General features: G+C 40.9%; 2 protein-coding genes across 8 annotated transcripts; both read right to left on the reverse strand.

The window, feature by feature from the left end:
• Window positions 1–313: 313 nt before the first annotated feature.
• mybl2b (v-myb avian myeloblastosis viral oncogene homolog-like 2b) lies at window positions 314–5,521 on the reverse strand (the record flags this gene model as incomplete). Its single annotated transcript, XM_083971270.1, has 14 exons — window positions 314–614; window positions 743–874; window positions 986–1,096; window positions 2,490–2,594; window positions 2,675–2,774; window positions 2,881–3,023; window positions 3,117–3,389; window positions 3,960–4,172; window positions 4,334–4,393; window positions 4,481–4,613; window positions 4,724–4,944; window positions 5,039–5,131; window positions 5,247–5,318; window positions 5,465–5,521. 14 exons carry the CDS (start codon window positions 5,519–5,521, stop codon window positions 486–488), a joined length of 1,842 nt encoding a protein of 613 aa, XP_083827396.1. The 3' UTR covers window positions 314–485.
• Window positions 5,457–15,067, reverse strand: ift52 (intraflagellar transport 52 homolog (Chlamydomonas)). 7 transcript variants are annotated; one of them, XM_083971923.1, is made up of 16 exons: window positions 14,672–15,067; window positions 13,957–14,071; window positions 12,839–13,041; window positions 12,640–12,717; window positions 10,386–10,473; window positions 10,095–10,224; window positions 9,918–9,993; window positions 9,671–9,742; window positions 9,439–9,565; window positions 9,261–9,344; window positions 9,080–9,148; window positions 8,838–8,992; window positions 8,660–8,747; window positions 8,455–8,563; window positions 8,227–8,372; window positions 5,457–5,540 (listed from the first exon to the last, which is right to left on the reverse strand). In XM_083971923.1, the coding sequence occupies exons 1-16, from the start codon at window positions 14,725–14,727 to the stop codon at window positions 5,538–5,540; spliced, it is 1,599 nt and encodes a 532-aa protein (XP_083828049.1). In that variant the 5' UTR covers window positions 14,728–15,067; the 3' UTR covers window positions 5,457–5,537. The 7 variants fall into 7 exon arrangements, with proteins under 7 accessions (XP_083828049.1, XP_083828051.1, XP_083828048.1 ...); XM_083971925.1 differs by lacking the exon at window positions 5,457–5,540 and adding an exon at window positions 7,956–8,152 and having other exon boundaries at window positions 13,957–14,075; window positions 14,787–15,067; XM_083971922.1 differs by lacking the exon at window positions 5,457–5,540 and adding an exon at window positions 7,956–8,152.
• Window positions 15,068–15,964: the final 897 nt, after the last annotated feature.

Consider the following 15,964-nt stretch of genomic DNA (forward strand, 5'->3'; position numbering starts at 1 on the left):
TGAATTTACCCCATAATCAAAACTACAATATGTCCATCCATTGGCTATACCGCGTATGATGCCCTACAACAGTTTGTCATATTAACAAATATAGATATGGAGGTTCAACCTGAGTATTTGTACTCTTGAAAACTTTAAAACACTGTTAAATTACAGACACATTATGCAATGTAAAACCCAAGTCTTTTCAGATAGCAATAGAACATAGCCGTGATTTTTCAATTTTACATTCATTGTTCTTTTCCAACATGTTTAAGTAACAATACAATGAAATGACAAAGTCATTGGACTGAGACTAAATCTAAAAGCACCATTCTCTCTCAAAATATTGACAGAGCTATATACTGTAAAGGTTTTGCTTGCTAGTGACTTGTTCAAAAAAACCGCTAAACCTAAATGACAGTACAACAGCAGAAAGGCAAAGACAGCAACAGCAACTTTGCTTTGTGCATGTGTAACATGTTGGTGAGTAGATGAGCGAATCCTCAGGACAGAATCAGAGCCCGATTGGGTGCGTGGGATTTTAGTGCGCGAAGGTAACGTCTAGCTTTCTCTGTCATTATGAGCTGGTCTTTCGTTTGTCCACATACAACCGTCTCCCATTCTTTTGACATCTGAAAGGAGAAAAAAAAAACATGTTGCAGTCAAATTAGACCAATGTAGAAAGGCTGTGTAAAATACTTTCCCGCTGATGAGAACTATCCTTGTAAGGTAAAAAAAAAAAAAAAAAAAAGGAGCTTACTGGAGCTGGGGGTGCTGAGCTGGGAAATATGGCGCTGTCACTGGGCCCCAAAAGGAAGCCCTGATCCAAAATATTTTCATGCCGCTTGCTGTAAAAGGATGAGGAGCTCAGAGACTCTACAACAGGTTCTTCCTGTGATGAAAACAGCAAAGAGGACAAAAAGCCAGGAATTACAATGACAGCAAATCTACAAACAGGCTAACAACGCATTCAAACACTTTGAATTTTTTTTTTTTTTTTTACCTTGATGCTGTGTTTAGCCTCAGTCTTCATGGATTTGCGTTTGGATGTAGCCTGACAGTCCATGACATCTAGGGCCAACGATTTCCTCACTTTCTTCATGGGAGCGCGATGCTGAGAAATAGATAAAAACAAAACGATAAGCACCAGGATCAGCTTCAGATACAACAATGATGACAAAGAAGAAAAATATGTCATCAGTAACAAATAAAAGCAAGCTGGTCATTTCATTTCATTATTACAGTTTTGGTGCGGAAACTAAAAACGACACTCACTAAGATCACTTACTATCAGGAGCATTCTGAATGCATGAATAAGCATTCTGCTTATTCATGTTAGGTGTTCATGTTCAAAGTCATTCAATCAGCCAATCAAGTGGCACATTTGGATGTGGTAGAATAGGATAATGGCAGCTTGGATTTGAAGCTGACAAAACTGCAGACAATGACACAATCAACATGGAGTAAATTCGCCGTGTAAAAGTAGTGTTTCCAGAATTGCATCGGGAAGTCTCGTCTAGTGTTAGCAGCATTAGTTTAAAACATTGTTGAGAGGCAGTGGCAGGAGCAGCTGGTTGTGGGAAAGGAATGAACAAGAGTTTTCACACAGAGTCACTCCTGTGAAGATCCCTGCTGACCAACAATGGACGACTTGTCACTGTAATGCGTCACTCCAAGGTGTGAATTTGTCAACAAGAAGCAGCGTGGAACTAGGCAAACAGCATGTCCACTGTGTTCCCAGGCAGTCAGGGACAAACATTTGACCCGCTGTTGCTCCAGTAGCTTCTGTATTTCAATTTTATGTCTCACTCAAGGTTTTGGTCAGTGTTTTTTTCCAAGGAAAAACTGTATGTAATCACCAATTACTTACTTTTCTACCACTACAACACTTGTGATTAGCATAAAAAAACTGTGATTTATTTGTCAGCGTTCAAAACACAGCTGATTTCATCCAGTTCTTCTGCACCACACACAAAATGTAATCTTTCAAACTTTTTCTATTTTGCTAAAATAACAACTTTTGCATTACACCCTGCTTCATTCTACCGAATCACTGCTCAGCTGGTTATGCTGCTTTTTGGTTCTTTACATCATTACAAATGTTGCCATGTTTTCTTAATTCCACTTTCTTTTCAGCAGTGTACGATCCAACCCCTAATAATAATGTGAACAGTTAAGCAAGTGGAAGATTAAATGATCTCCAAAAGGCATAAAGTAAAACATAAAACACTCTTTTGCAATATTTTAAGCAATATCAGTGTATTATTTTTGTTTTCTACAATTTTAGAGTGAAAAGGAGAAACAAAGCAGCACCCTGCAAAAACATGGGAAACCCAGGAGACTTGAGCTCTCAGATAATTTTGACCAAGGTATCAGATAGTTTCAAAAGGGTGGGGGTGGGGGGGGGGGGCATATATACCACTGTATATTTCAGTAAATGCATTGGCTGTCCTTGTGGCATGAAATACCAAAGATGTAAAAGATTAAAATTGACCCATAGTTACCAATGTTTTGCGCCGTTGCTCAGGCGGAGTCGTGCGACTGACTAAGTCAATTCCACCGTCTCTGAGGATGACCTCGTTTATGTCGTCTTCAAGGTTTGGAGTCTGAGGCTAAGATAATGCAGCAGAAAACGGTTTGAATGCAGTGTTGATTAAAGTGAGCTCACTAAAAATCACAGACAGATGCTCACCAGAGGCTGTAGAGGCCCGTACTTCTCCATGGCATTTTTGAAAGGCGTTGGGGTTCGCGGTGTCGTGCAGAGCTCGGATTTGTGGTTGGGTGTGACGAATCTACATTGAAAACAAAATACGAAATATAAGCAGTGAGACTCAAAATCAAAACATATATCATATATATAAAATGTGACCACTTATCATCAGATTTTAGAGCACGTACGCTGAGTTCTCCTTCTGAGTGAGGGGGGTCTTATCCCGCTGTAGCGGTGTAGTGACAAGAGCTTTCTGGCTGCACACAGGCGTGGACGTGAGGGAGGGGTTCTCCAGGTCGTGAGTGTCCTGCTTGGTCCACATGTTGAGGAACTGAAACAACATATCAGATAGAAGATCACATCATGCAACAGTACAAGCAACATCAGAGTTATTTTCTACTACAGTATTATAGTTTGAGCTTACTTGAGATGGAGAGAAGGGCAGAATTTTAACGGGAGTGCTCTTAGGAGTCATGGAGTTATTGGTGTCGGGCGACAAGGTAATGCGTCTCCGGCCTTTGCGGTTCAGTATGGAGGGCGGTGTGACCCCACCAGGAGAGATGGGGATGAGTTCCCCCTTGCTGCTTTTACTCAACTCCTGCAAGGCACTGCCCTCCAGGCGAAACTGGTGGCGCTCTGGACTGGGACTCTCCTCAGGCAGGTCAAAGGCCGCGAGGTTGCACCAGCCATCCAGGTCCTGATAGCAAACAACAAGACATCTTACTCTATAAGTCCATATCATGAATTTACAATATACTTCACTTCATATGTACAGTCACTGTTCTCTAAAGGGGTAGATGGCAAAATATATGTGGCGTTTTAGAATCAATGCAAGGTTTATGTCTGTTTTATGAATACAGAAAAAAATATATGAATATAAAAAACTGAAATTAGTATTTATTTAAACTCAGTTATATCTTCTGTTATCAATAAACACAAGTATTAGCTGAAAAGACAGCCAAAGGAGGTATATCTGTTATTGCACTTCATGCTATGCTGTGACAAGTGCATCTGTTGTCCAAGGTGGGAAACGTATATATTCTACCATGCCATTTTACAAGATGTTGTGAAAATACAAAAGACAGGACATTGTTGTTCCGCCTTTACAGCAGAAGATGTCACTGAGACAGACTGATGGAACAGAAGCCCATGCTGTTGGGTTGGATGTCACACCCAGTGGGGTTTAAAAATCACATACGGGGCGCAAGTATGCCAACTTCTTAATGACAACATACTGGCATCTCTGTATTGTTCTGAGGATACGTACCCCATCCACCATGTCCAACACTTCCTTCAGTCCTGGCCCATTAGGGGACAGGAAGCCGTTGCTGTCCACCACCCAGTTGGTACACTGCATTTCTCCTGAGGCGTCTGCTTCAGTCTTGGGGCTTAAACTGTCCTTTGGAGAAAGGGCAGCTTTTGATGCCCCTGCTTTGCTGGGGGTGGCTTTAACAGAGGTGGATACTGGAGCTTCCTGAAACTAGTGGAAGAAAACAGAAGACATTTAACAAAACTGATGCTATAAACATGATTACTAATGAGTAATGGAGATGTTCTATGAGTAAACGCATAACATGTCCGCTGACATTTAAAACCACCATAAGTATGTCATTTTTCATATGAATACAATAGGTCACTTACTGAGAGATGTGCTTTCTGCTCTTGCTCGTTGTCTGCACCATCTTGAGAAGAACTGGGCATCTGTGTATCAGAAAACTGAATTTTCAATACATTTCATCTGATTAAATGTTTCAATAATCAGGGGGATATCAAGGGAAGCTAGCCCACCTGTAGATCTTTATTTACATGGGCAAGCAGCTCCTCGAGTTCATCTGGCCTAAAGACCTCCCCAGCATAAAAACCCATTTCCAGCTTGCGCTTGATAGTTGAATTCCAGTGATTCTTCACAGCATTGTCTGTCCTGTAACATGAACCCAGTAAAGAGGGCAGAGCATTATTACGCACATCAACAAATGTCGGCAATATATTCTCCTGAACTGAGCATTTTCTAGCTCCTGGGTGATTGTTTACCTTCCAGGGAGCAGCTTGGCAATCTCAGCCCAGCGGTTTCCAAGCAGGCAGTGAGCTTTGTAGATGACCAGATCCTCATCTGCCGTCCACGATGACTTCTTCACACTGGGATTGAGGTGGTTGTGCCAGCGTTCCCTGCACTGCTTCCCCAGTCTGCCTTTCAGATGCTTGGCCACCATAGCCCACTGCTTGTTGCCGTAGAGGTTTACAAGCTCTATAACCTGAGAAATGAGGGATGCGCATCTGAATTACAACTCATTCTTATAAAATGACACTAGATATGTATACTGCATTTCTGGCTTAGTAGTCACCTACCTTCTCATCCTCTTCTTTTGTCCAAGGACCCTTTACCAATTCTGGATCCAAGACCTTAAACCAGCGGTGTTGACACTGGTGTTCACTGTGATTCTAAGCAAAAATAAATAAAACAAGTGTCAGGCGCCTTAAAACACTCAATAGGATCTCCCAGTGTGGGCTGCTGTTTACTATAAACAACTCCCCCAAAAAAGTTAATCAAACTCACTGGTATGTAGCTGGCAACACATTTCCAATCATTTGGTCCCATTTTTTGAACCAGAGCCTTGAGCTTGTCATCCTGTAAACACAAACAGATGGCCGTGTTTAGTCCCCTGTCCCTACACAGTCACTATTTACTTTGACGGGTTCAAGCCGCATCGAGACAACATGCAAATCGCCGAGGGACAAGGGGTCAATAATCACCTCTTCTTGAGTCCATTTCACCTTCACTTTTCCACCATCCTTCGGCTCTGCCACATCTGAATCAGTGTCCTGAAGCATTGCCTCCTCTCCATCCTCACTAAGAAACAAATCACTGTGTTGAGTAAAAGCTGACAGTGGAAGTAGAAACTAGCCACTGGCCCGCCCGCCCTTGTGCTGCGGCGAGGACAACTTGATTATCAGGTTTATTTTTAGGTTAGCAGGGGCTTCGTGTCCATATAACACGGTCAGAAAACTGTTTGACACAGTTAAAGCACAAGCACAAAGTCAAAGGTACAGATTAAGGCGATTAACAGCAACATTTCTTGGGTTTAATATAGTGACTGTCCGGGAAAAGGGCGGCATATACCGTAAAGTATGTCCGTAAATGACTCATAAGTTCAGGCCAAATTACAATCTATTTACCTCGATAACCGAATATAACTTGGACTTAGATATATTAAATGCTACCATTAAATCCGCCAGTGAAACTAAGTACTGCTGTCTAAAATGAATTCAGAAAACAAAGATGAACATCTTACCCGCGCGGCCACCAAGACATTTCCCTCTGTTTCTGTTGTTTACGCTGCGATGGTGATATGTCCTGCTGCCTTTGCACGTCATGTGCATAAACATACGATGTTATATTGTAGTACTCCGCGTGTTTTGGTGTCTTTTTAAGCCGGTCTGCGGTAGCGATGGAGGCTCGTTGTTGCTGTGTTGAGTGGTAATATTACAGCCTGTTTCGACCAGCTTGAGCGGGGCGCCCGGGTTGTCCGCGCTCCTGGATTTCTATCTCGCGCCCTTCTCTGGCGTAGAAACCGGATAGTGACGTAGCTGCGCAGTAGTTGTGCGCACACGGACAAGCGAGCTTCCGCCTACATCCTTCAAAATAAGAGCTGACGTGAACGAACATAACCGTATTTAAAAAAAAAAAAAAAAACTATTTGGGGTACGTCTGCCATCAAATGCTAAATCTTATCATATATATTGTTATGTAGACTCCTTATATAAAATTAGTTCCCACAGATAAGTCAGTCTTATTGTTACACATACAATTTCATTACATTATAAATGATAAACTCTCCACCATTACAGTTTTATCAAAATCCCTTTTGCAACGTTGTTAAGCTGCCTAATACTGTATGTCTCAAGACTAGGTAGTGCACATCTCCACTTTAGTGTGCACTATCACGATGGATACACAATGTTAGTCAGTATAAAATGTATTTATGGAAACTAGTAATATAGCTGTACAAGCTTTGAATATTTGACATATTTTGTTGTAATGTCACGCAAACGTAGGCTTTGAAACACATAATGTAAATTACACCCTGACTCCATATATGAATAACAACAATCATAGCTGAAATGTGTCTGCACCTGATTTGCTGGAGAGGTGCTCCGCCCCCTTTAGACTGATGACTTGCTCTGCCTCCACCTGGGTCAATTAGCATGCAGCTTCAATAGTTTAAAACCCACCTGGCAGTCAAGCTGACGCTCAGGCCCAGGGAAACAATGGAGAGATCTATTGTCTTAAAAGGTAAGAAAACTTGTTTTATACTAAAAATTAATTAATTAAAATCTGAACACATTACATAATTCTAAGTGTTGTCCAATGTTTTACATCCTAGATATGAAGAGCTTTGAGTGTTTGTCTCCATCTGAGCTTGACAAGAAGTTTTTTGGGGAACAGAGTTTGCTGTCTGCATTGTCACTGGAACGATTCTCCACATCAAGAGTGTCAAATGAGACGGCAGCTGATGTATCCGATGCCAAACTGTCCACCCTGGCCTTGTGTTCCCTGTCTTCAGATCCCATTTCCTCTCCTCGGACCATTTCAACGAACAGCTTGAACAATCCAGAGGCTGACAATTGTCACCTGACGGTTCCTTTACCAGGAAAGTCGTCTACTCCCTACATGTTGCAGCACAAGCAAGAAAAGGTTGTGTGTTCTGACCAGTCGTTCAGTGAGTTCACCACCACTCAAATATCGTGGGACGTCTCTTTGATTAAATCAGAGAGCAACAGCCCCAAACCCTGCACTGAGTCCAGCGCTCTGGAGTCAACTTGGAGTCCAAAACCCCAGTCTACGAAACATTCACTGGCTGAAGTTTCTACCTGATAATGCTTTTGGGACTGTTCCCCTTACACAACCTGAACATTGAGAAAACCCACAAGTCTGGAAGGAAAATCACCCTACTGTGTCTGCCTCTGCACTTACCATGGATCAAGGTCAAATCAAAGTGGCTCTTAAAATGCAGGATGATTACATAAACGGTAAGATGCTTGTTTTGTTTTTTTAATATTGAACATTTACCCCATGGCAATGCTGAAAATCCACGCTGTAGCACTTCATTTTTTTCTTTTTCTTTTACAGGATCCATGTGTGAGAGGCCCAAAACAACATTTTTAAAGATTTTGGTGTTTAAATAAATGTGACTTTATTTGTATAAGTATTTTTTTTATATACATTTTTCCACAATAAAATACAAAATTGGTATAAAAGACTTTATATAATTTTCTAATGCAAGTATCATGTTGCTATTGAGTCCACAACTACTGTTACAGTCTCTTCACCTCCTTTTTACTAGATATACTCGCATCAGCTTGGTGATAAAGTATATTGAAAAGGCAAAGTTGAATGTCAAAGAAGTTACTTCAGTCCAGTCACAATGGTGTGAATCCTGCCTCGGTGTCGATATCATGTTCCTGCAATGAATTTGTTTTAGACAACTCATTGATCGCATAAAGTTACTTGTCAGAAATTTTAACAGTTCTCTCACCTGATTGAGTTTCTTGAACTCTACAACCTGGAAGAAAATGTGTTCCAAGATGTGTTTGGCGTCCCTCTGATCTTTATCCAATTTTGGAGTCACGCCCAGAATTTCGCCACATTTTCGCACATAGAATTCAAGATCATCGTCTGTACCTGTGTGAGATAAAAATATATCTTTAACTTCTGATATGTCACATCTTGCCACTTAATTTGTCTAAATTGGTACTAAACTTACATTTATTGGTGAGCTGTGCCAAGCGCACTTTCTCAGAGGAGAATGTTTCATCTAGATCAAACAGGTCCAGCATCGGTGGAGGTAAATCGCTTAAGACGGGTGGAAAGACCTAAGAAGAGGAAGGGGAACTTAAGATTTTTGTTTTCTAGACGTGATTTTATACACAGTATATGGAAACATTAGCTGGAACAGGATTGAAACTTACAGCAGGTTGAAGCTGAGGCAGAGGGGTCTCAAACTGTGGTGTGATGAGCTGCAGTGGCTCCTCTTTGACATTAAGCTGTTTGTAAGCACTGCAGGCAACAGAATATATTTAGACATGCAGAAAAGGCAAAGCTGTAATGGTGGGTTAATAGTCTGAAGTACATTTTTAGCATTTTCACCTGAAGACTTGCGGCAAAGTGTCAGTTGACAAATTGAACAAGGACATGTCAAAGAGGGAGGTGAAGTCCCTGGGGTTCTCGTCACCCTCCTGTAAGCACACTCTGAGCTGTTCTGACAAGCATCCTGTGTCTGGCAACATGGTGTAATCTGTTATCTAAGGAACAAAAGGGCACAATTTACATCAGCTAATTTACAAGACAATATTAGCGATGCCGTTCTCTCATCAAGTATACTTCCTAACCTCTGGGTCCTCTGCGTCAATCTGGTTCAGCTGAATATTATCCGTCATGAGCCACTGGAGCACAACGTCCTGGAAATGAAAAAGTACAACTAATTTCTATACAAAAACAGGCTCAACAAATTCCACAGTACAAGAGGACACTCCTGCAGTAAAGAAATATTTACTTGTAAACTGGACTCACCATGATTTTACTGTTCTCTTCTTTGTCTATGTACTGGTCACTGAACATGTGACAAGAGCCCAGTACGGCCAGTTTTCCAGCCTCCTGCATAAGACCGAAGATCCTTCAACATCATCTCACATGAATACATTAAATAACACGCTGAGAACAATTATGTGAAATATTTAATCCTTCTGACCTTTCCTTGATAGAAGGCCAGGACCGGCCTGTTGAGTGGGAAGCAGACTGATCCAGTTGAAAGAACAGCCACAGCTGGCTTCATCACACTCAGTGTGGCACCGTATGGGTACACAAATGTGAGAGCCCTGCAGAAATAGACCAAAATGGTTGCATTCAAAACAATCTCCTCAATCGTTAAATTATTGGTGTGTTTAATGTAAAAGACATTTATATAAGGCCAAAAAACTTACTGTGCATTGTTTCCAACGTTTTCATCTTCAATCATTCCTGTGACCACTTTGCCAGCAGCACGACTGATCTCTCTAGACAAAAAGGCAGACAACCTTCTACCCTTAGTGCATTGGTGTTTCAACAAAATCATGTTAGAGAAGCACAACTACATTTGAATAGGTAATATAGTTAATGTGTTCTGTATGGATTTACTGGAATATACAAAAATATTTTTGCCTTAAAGTTTTACGTGACACAACCACAAACCTGTTCAGCACACCATTGGAAACAAGTGCCTCCTTGGGATGGAAGTATTTGTAATACACGTTCCTCACAACAGCATCTGCAGCAGTGATGAAGAGAAAGATAATGGATTTGTAATAAAAAAAAAAAATACAGTAGATGATTGATTATCAGTTAAATGATGTAATGTTCAATATGCACCATTGTTAACCATAATTCCAAACTCCTCCAAAAGAAAGTTGATGTTGGTGTCATATTTAACTTCTCCCCCTTCTCCAAGCATGACCAGGACGTTTCCTCCTCCATCCAGGTAGTGTTTGAGAACCTCCAGCTGGGATAAGATGGGACAGCAGAGTCAACACATGCTTGTGTGAAAACTTAAACAGCATCTGGCAAATTTTTAAGCCTTTTATTACATAACATCAATAGGCAACTACATAAAATAAACAGTTTAAGCTGGAGAGTATACAGTATCTTGCCCTCATACATCACCTCTGATGCTGTGAACTTCTCCCTTGGGCCGGCAGTTATCCATAACTTGACACCCTTCAGTTTCTCCACAGACAGCTCTTCTTTTATACTATGGGGCATAGTTTAAAAGAAACAATGATTAGCAAATTGTGTACTTTCCTAAAAGCACAGCAAATGCTAAAAGAAAAGCTATCAAGGTTACTTTTCCCACTTCATCACCTTACCTTTGGATTTTCAATTGAGCCCTTAATCTCTTCTGCATAGATTTGTATCCATTGTTTGTGGTAAAAAGTTCCCTTTTGGAAGCATTGAAGACCACAGAATTGTGCGATTCCCTCTCCATAATTTACTAGATCTGTTGACGCTTTTATGTATCCATACACCTAGAAACAGGTTTAACTCAGAGTTAGATTGAGCTTAGCTATGAATCACCATTCAGACATTGTTACTATATTAACGAGCTGAATGAAGTACGTACAATAATTCCTGTAAATAATTATATTTCATCAAACTGCAAAGAGACAGTCATAGCCAGGGCTTGTTAGCAAACACAGCTAAGAAACTAGCGATGTTGTGTATTAGCCGTGTAGCTAATACCTTGACGCCGTTCCTTTATAATAGCATCCGGTGCTAACGCCGTTCCTCTCCGTTTGTTTGATTACAGAGAGATAAGATAAGATAAATACTCGCATATGACGCCTGTTTCCACCTGTGAGGCTACGTTACATGATGTTATTGTTGGCCAAGTTACCGAAGCTCAACTGCAGTGCTCCCCTAGAAGTGATGCATTATGGGAGAGAGCAGTAACTAGGGGCGCTTACTACATAGCAACCAGGCAGCGAGCGCAGCGGTGTGTCGGTGAAGGTATGAACGTCTCTGGTAGGCTTTTATAACCTAAAATGTAACTGAATGTCTTTTTTTCCAGAGATTTTCAGAGTGTTAATCAACACTTAATTTACTGTATGTTTCCAAAACTGCTACAAGTACAGTATACTGTTTCTATGATATAAAACTACATCACTTTTCAAAGTTTAATAATCAGTTCTCTTAACGCTAAATAAGTAACTGTTAAGCTAACACATTACTGTGGTACAGTGGTAGATTTAGAGACCAAACAATTACATGATAAAAGTATAATGTATGTTGTATGTATGTTTTTATTTTACCATTTGAGTGATAAAAGAAAAACTAGTTGTCTTTATATTTTTGCAAATGTTGTTGAAAAAAGATTAAGATTTTGGATTTTCATTTCATTTCGTGTTATTTTATTCCAATAATATTAGAAATAAATGCTGCAGATTGCTTCAAAATGTCATTCCTACTGGAGTAAGATTGGGGATTTTATAAGGCAAACAGGTAAAAACAATCATCACAGAACATGCAAACTGTGAATTAGCTATTATCAAAATATGAAGCAACACCTGACCCTGCTTCCAACTGCTGAACTCAAAGTGTTTATTCAAAACAAGAGAAATAGGCTACTGTTCCCACAGAGTAACAATGTCAGTAATACCCCTTTCACAGTTTTCTGATCATCATAAAAACTAAAAGGCAATAAAATATAGATTTAATGACCTCCCAAATTTGTTCCAAAAGGTACAAATCATTTTTGATCTGTAAACATCTCAAAACACATCGAACACACAGGCCTGGGATACACACTGTCTTGACATTTTGGTCAGTACATAGTTACAGAAAGAGGCACACCAGGATCAAGAGCGAGACCTGGAGCGAGACACAGAGTGCTTGGCTGGGGACTTGGACAGCTGATGGTCCCTGTGGAGTGGAGATTTTGAGGCGTGTTTTTCGTTTCTACTCTCTGAATGGGAACGCGAGCGGCTTCGAGACTTCTTGCTGTGGGATTTCTCCTTGGAACGACTTCGGGATTCACGTTCTGTCTTGACTTTGGATCTGCTCTTGGAGCGCGACTTGCGAGTGTCTGAGCGAGAGCGGGACTTTTTGCTCTTAGAGGGACTGTGCAATTTGCGAGTGTGTGAGCGAGACTTCTCTGGAGATTTAGAGTGACTGGACTTCCTCTTTGACCTCGAGTGTGATTTACGCCCTGACCTGGAGTGAGACCTGCGCTTGCTGCGAGACTGAGAACTGTGAAAGAAAGAAATTTTTAAAAAACAATTACATTATTAAATGCTATATAATCTACTATACTATATCTTTAACAAATTAAGCAAATTATTGTTAAATTATAAATTATGTAATCATCTCTCCAGGCAATGTTTAGGCCACATTGATTGTGTGAGCCCAGTGCTGGACTCACCGTGAACAAGATCTGGAACGGCTGTGGGAACTCCTGCTTCTACGGCTGCGGCTGTGAGAGCGCCGTCTGCTACGAGACCTGTGGGTTCACCGTGACAACCTTAGATGTAAAAGGTGAAGAAGAAAACAAACCAAAGAAAACAAAGAGCCTACACTGGCACTCAAAGGTATCATCAGGGATCATATCTGACTTCATTCACCTGGATCTGCTGCCAGAATAAGAGCGCCTGCGCCGTGGTTTGTCTTCCACCAGACGGATCTTCCTCCCATTGACATCAGTCCCATCGAGCTTCTCTAAAGCTCGTTTCATATCTGAACGGGACCGAAATTCGATGACGCCCTCGTTGGCACGGCCTTTATGAGCATCGGCATAGGTTACTTCACCTGCTTGCCTCATAAAATCCTGCGAAAAAACCAAAGCATCAGATGAACACGCTACAAGAGACCAAATAAAGTGAATATGAATTGTTGCTACCTATTTCACACACATCTAGGTTCTATTGATGTTCTAGGGTTTCCACTCTTTTCTTGAAATCATTTTCCAGGACATTTTGAGCTGCTACAGACATGTTATTATATTATGCCATACACTAGGCTAATACATCCCTCATCATTCAAGTCTTCTTTTCAACAGTTGTACCCTATTTTGTACATTTAACCAGTTTATTTCTGTTTCTTCCTCTCTCACCCCAAAAAGTCGGATTTAAAGATGTGCAGTCTATGCCTCTAACTTATCTATGAAATAAGACTACATGCTTAAATTTATCATAGGACAATGCAAACATTTGTTTTGGTTTTTTAAACCACACCCATTACATAATAATTTTCCAGGACATTTGACGCATGGGAAAACTGTCTACTGGCCACTATTAAAGTGCTACATATAGACAGAGCAGTTACGTATTGGATTTACAAACCAGTCTGAGGAGGATCAGCTTTAATTTTCAGTGTTTGAGGCAAACTATTTGTAAAAATGAGAAATACAAATACACTTGCCTTGCCTTGTTCACCCATATCAGTTGTCAGTCCCAGCTGACATTGGGTGTGGGTGGGGTACACCCAGGATTGATCACCAGTCTATACACTGTCATTCAAACCTTTAGAGTCACCACTTAACCTCATATGCATGTCTTTGGAGAGTTGGTGAGAGCCAGATAACCCAGAGAGAACCCAAACAATAGCGCTAACGGCTGCACTGTGCCACGAAATGTAACTATTTCATATAGACAGTCACTCAATTTTAGTACCCACATGAATTTACTAGTATCTACATTTATCTTGGAGTCTGTATTCTGATCAGTTGTGGATCACCTCTCACCTTGAGGTCCTGCCAGCTGCACCTACTGGACAGGTTCTCCACAATGAGGCGGTGTTCAGTGCGTACAGGCGGCCCGTACTTGTCCCTGCCGGTGCGATTCCAGTTGCTGTAGCCACTACCTTCGAAGAGGACAGGGAGAAAAACATTTAAGTCACCAAATTCTGGAAAGGCAAGGGCTCCAAACTGCCTGAGCCTCTTATTTTCATTGACTAATAGACTGCTACCAACTGTCAAACCCTGTCAACTTTCAGAGGCATAACACAATTAATTAAGGATGGTTTTTTAGTCCACCTCCTCTGGACCCAGGGCCCTGTTGAGTTTCAATACAGTTATGGAGTTAGGGATCATTTAAACTGGGCATGCCCTGTGGACCAGGATTAAAAACAATTTTAGACAGCATTCTTCTTGATTTTCTTAAAAAGATTAATACATGTGACCACAGCTTAAAATGTACTTACATAAATTTAACAGAAATAAATGTAGGAACCAAAAAACAACTCGTAGTTGTGTGGTCTCCCCTACTTTTAAGTATGATCATATGGGCTACTTTTGTCAGTGCCATTGATTGGTGCAGGATGCTACCGTCCCTGTTGTAAAATGTGACAGTTTAAGTGTCAAGATTGAAAACTGAATTTTTGTTTTACTCCCAAACAGCTGAGGAGCCAGAAAACATGAAGTTCCATTTGTAATGTAAGAAGACAAAGATGACACCTACCAAAAACTCTCTGATTTACTACAGAGCACTGGAAGCCGAATCAATGGCTGAATCATGTGTTGGCTTGGTCCTCTGCAATATGTCTTGCAACAGTAAAACCAACAGGATTCCTCACCATCACCCTGGTCTATTGGAAAAGGATGCTGTCATCATGGCTTCCGGTTATGTCAACCAATGGTCAAATGGCAAAGGTCACACACACATTGTAAGGGGAAAGCCCAGGCCAAACGGGTCAGGCAGTCATCTTTACCCTCAATGGACTCGGACTCAGCCCGCAGTGGACTCTTTCAAATTAAAACATTAAGCACTTTGTTAATGTTGACTTCAAACAGAATACATTGTAGCTTCAAATGTCTTACCTTCTCTTTAATCACTGTTGTTAATAATGGGATTTTAACTCACATCTCTTTCATTTTATTAGCCTAAGTCTTTGCTTCTACCTTTTCTACCTGCTGTCAGGCACAGTGTCAGACCTATTAGATGGCTGTAGGCATGTGAAATAATGACTACCAAAGATTATACAGTATACTGAAAACAGGTTTCTAATACCCACAATGTGAGGTGGGATATGTCACATGAATACTGATACCTTCATTTTGTATGGAAAGTCAGTGAGGACCAATGTTATGTTGCACTAGTGAAGAGAGACTAATTAGACCCCAACTTTCTCATATACCTAGATGTGCTGAACTTACTGCGCCCTCCATAGCCGTATCCATCCCTCCTCGGTCCACGGGCATGTTCAATGATGACACGTTCTCCGCACAGCTCCTTGCCGTTCAGTTCATACACAGCATCATCAGCATCGCGCATGTCCTCAAACTCTACAAAGCCGTACCTGTGTGACATCAGTGTGCAAGATTCAAAGCAGGAAATTGTCATTATTTTTCATGATTCACTTCACATTCAGTCACTATCAGATCCATACAATGTCTAAAGTAAAAACAAATGACTATCACATATTAATGTCACCAACCTTATATCGATGAGCCAAAGCGTCACAAAGGAATAGCTTAACATTTGCCAAATTGGCCTATTGCCAGTAGGTCCATTACCTTTAATTATCGGTGCATGTTTGTTTTGTGATCCACGGGGCAGAGACAAACCTTGCTCAGCGAACACAATGGAGGTGAATGGTACAAGGTCCCCTGCCCTGTCCCTAATCAAGCCCATCAAATACACAATCCAACAATGACAAAACGCTCACGTGGACAAGTTGTGACCTGCACATTCACCACGCTATGAAATAATCATGTTTATTTATTTACCCTTGAAACAAATACTCGGAACAAA

Source organism: Trachurus trachurus, assembly GCF_905171665.1.
Source record: "Trachurus trachurus genome assembly, chromosome: 5".
NCBI lineage: Eukaryota > Metazoa > Chordata > Actinopteri > Carangiformes > Carangidae > Trachurus > Trachurus trachurus.

What these genes read in the sequence shown, in the direction of transcription:
- ift52 (XM_083971922.1), bottom strand. Translation starts at nt 14,727, where the DNA reads ATGATTCAGCCATTGATTCGGCTTCCAGTGCTCTGTAGTAAATCAGAG. An exon ending in CGTTCCAGATCTTGTTCACG is followed by an intron (nt 10,474 to 12,639) that starts GTGAGTCCAGCA and finishes TATGCCCCATAG; the next exon opens with TATAAAAGAAGAGCTGTCTG. An exon ending in TGCCTCAGCTTCAACCTGCT is followed by an intron (nt 8,564 to 8,659) that starts GTAAGTTTCAAT and finishes TCCTCTTCTTAG; the next exon opens with GTCTTTCCACCCGTCTTAAG.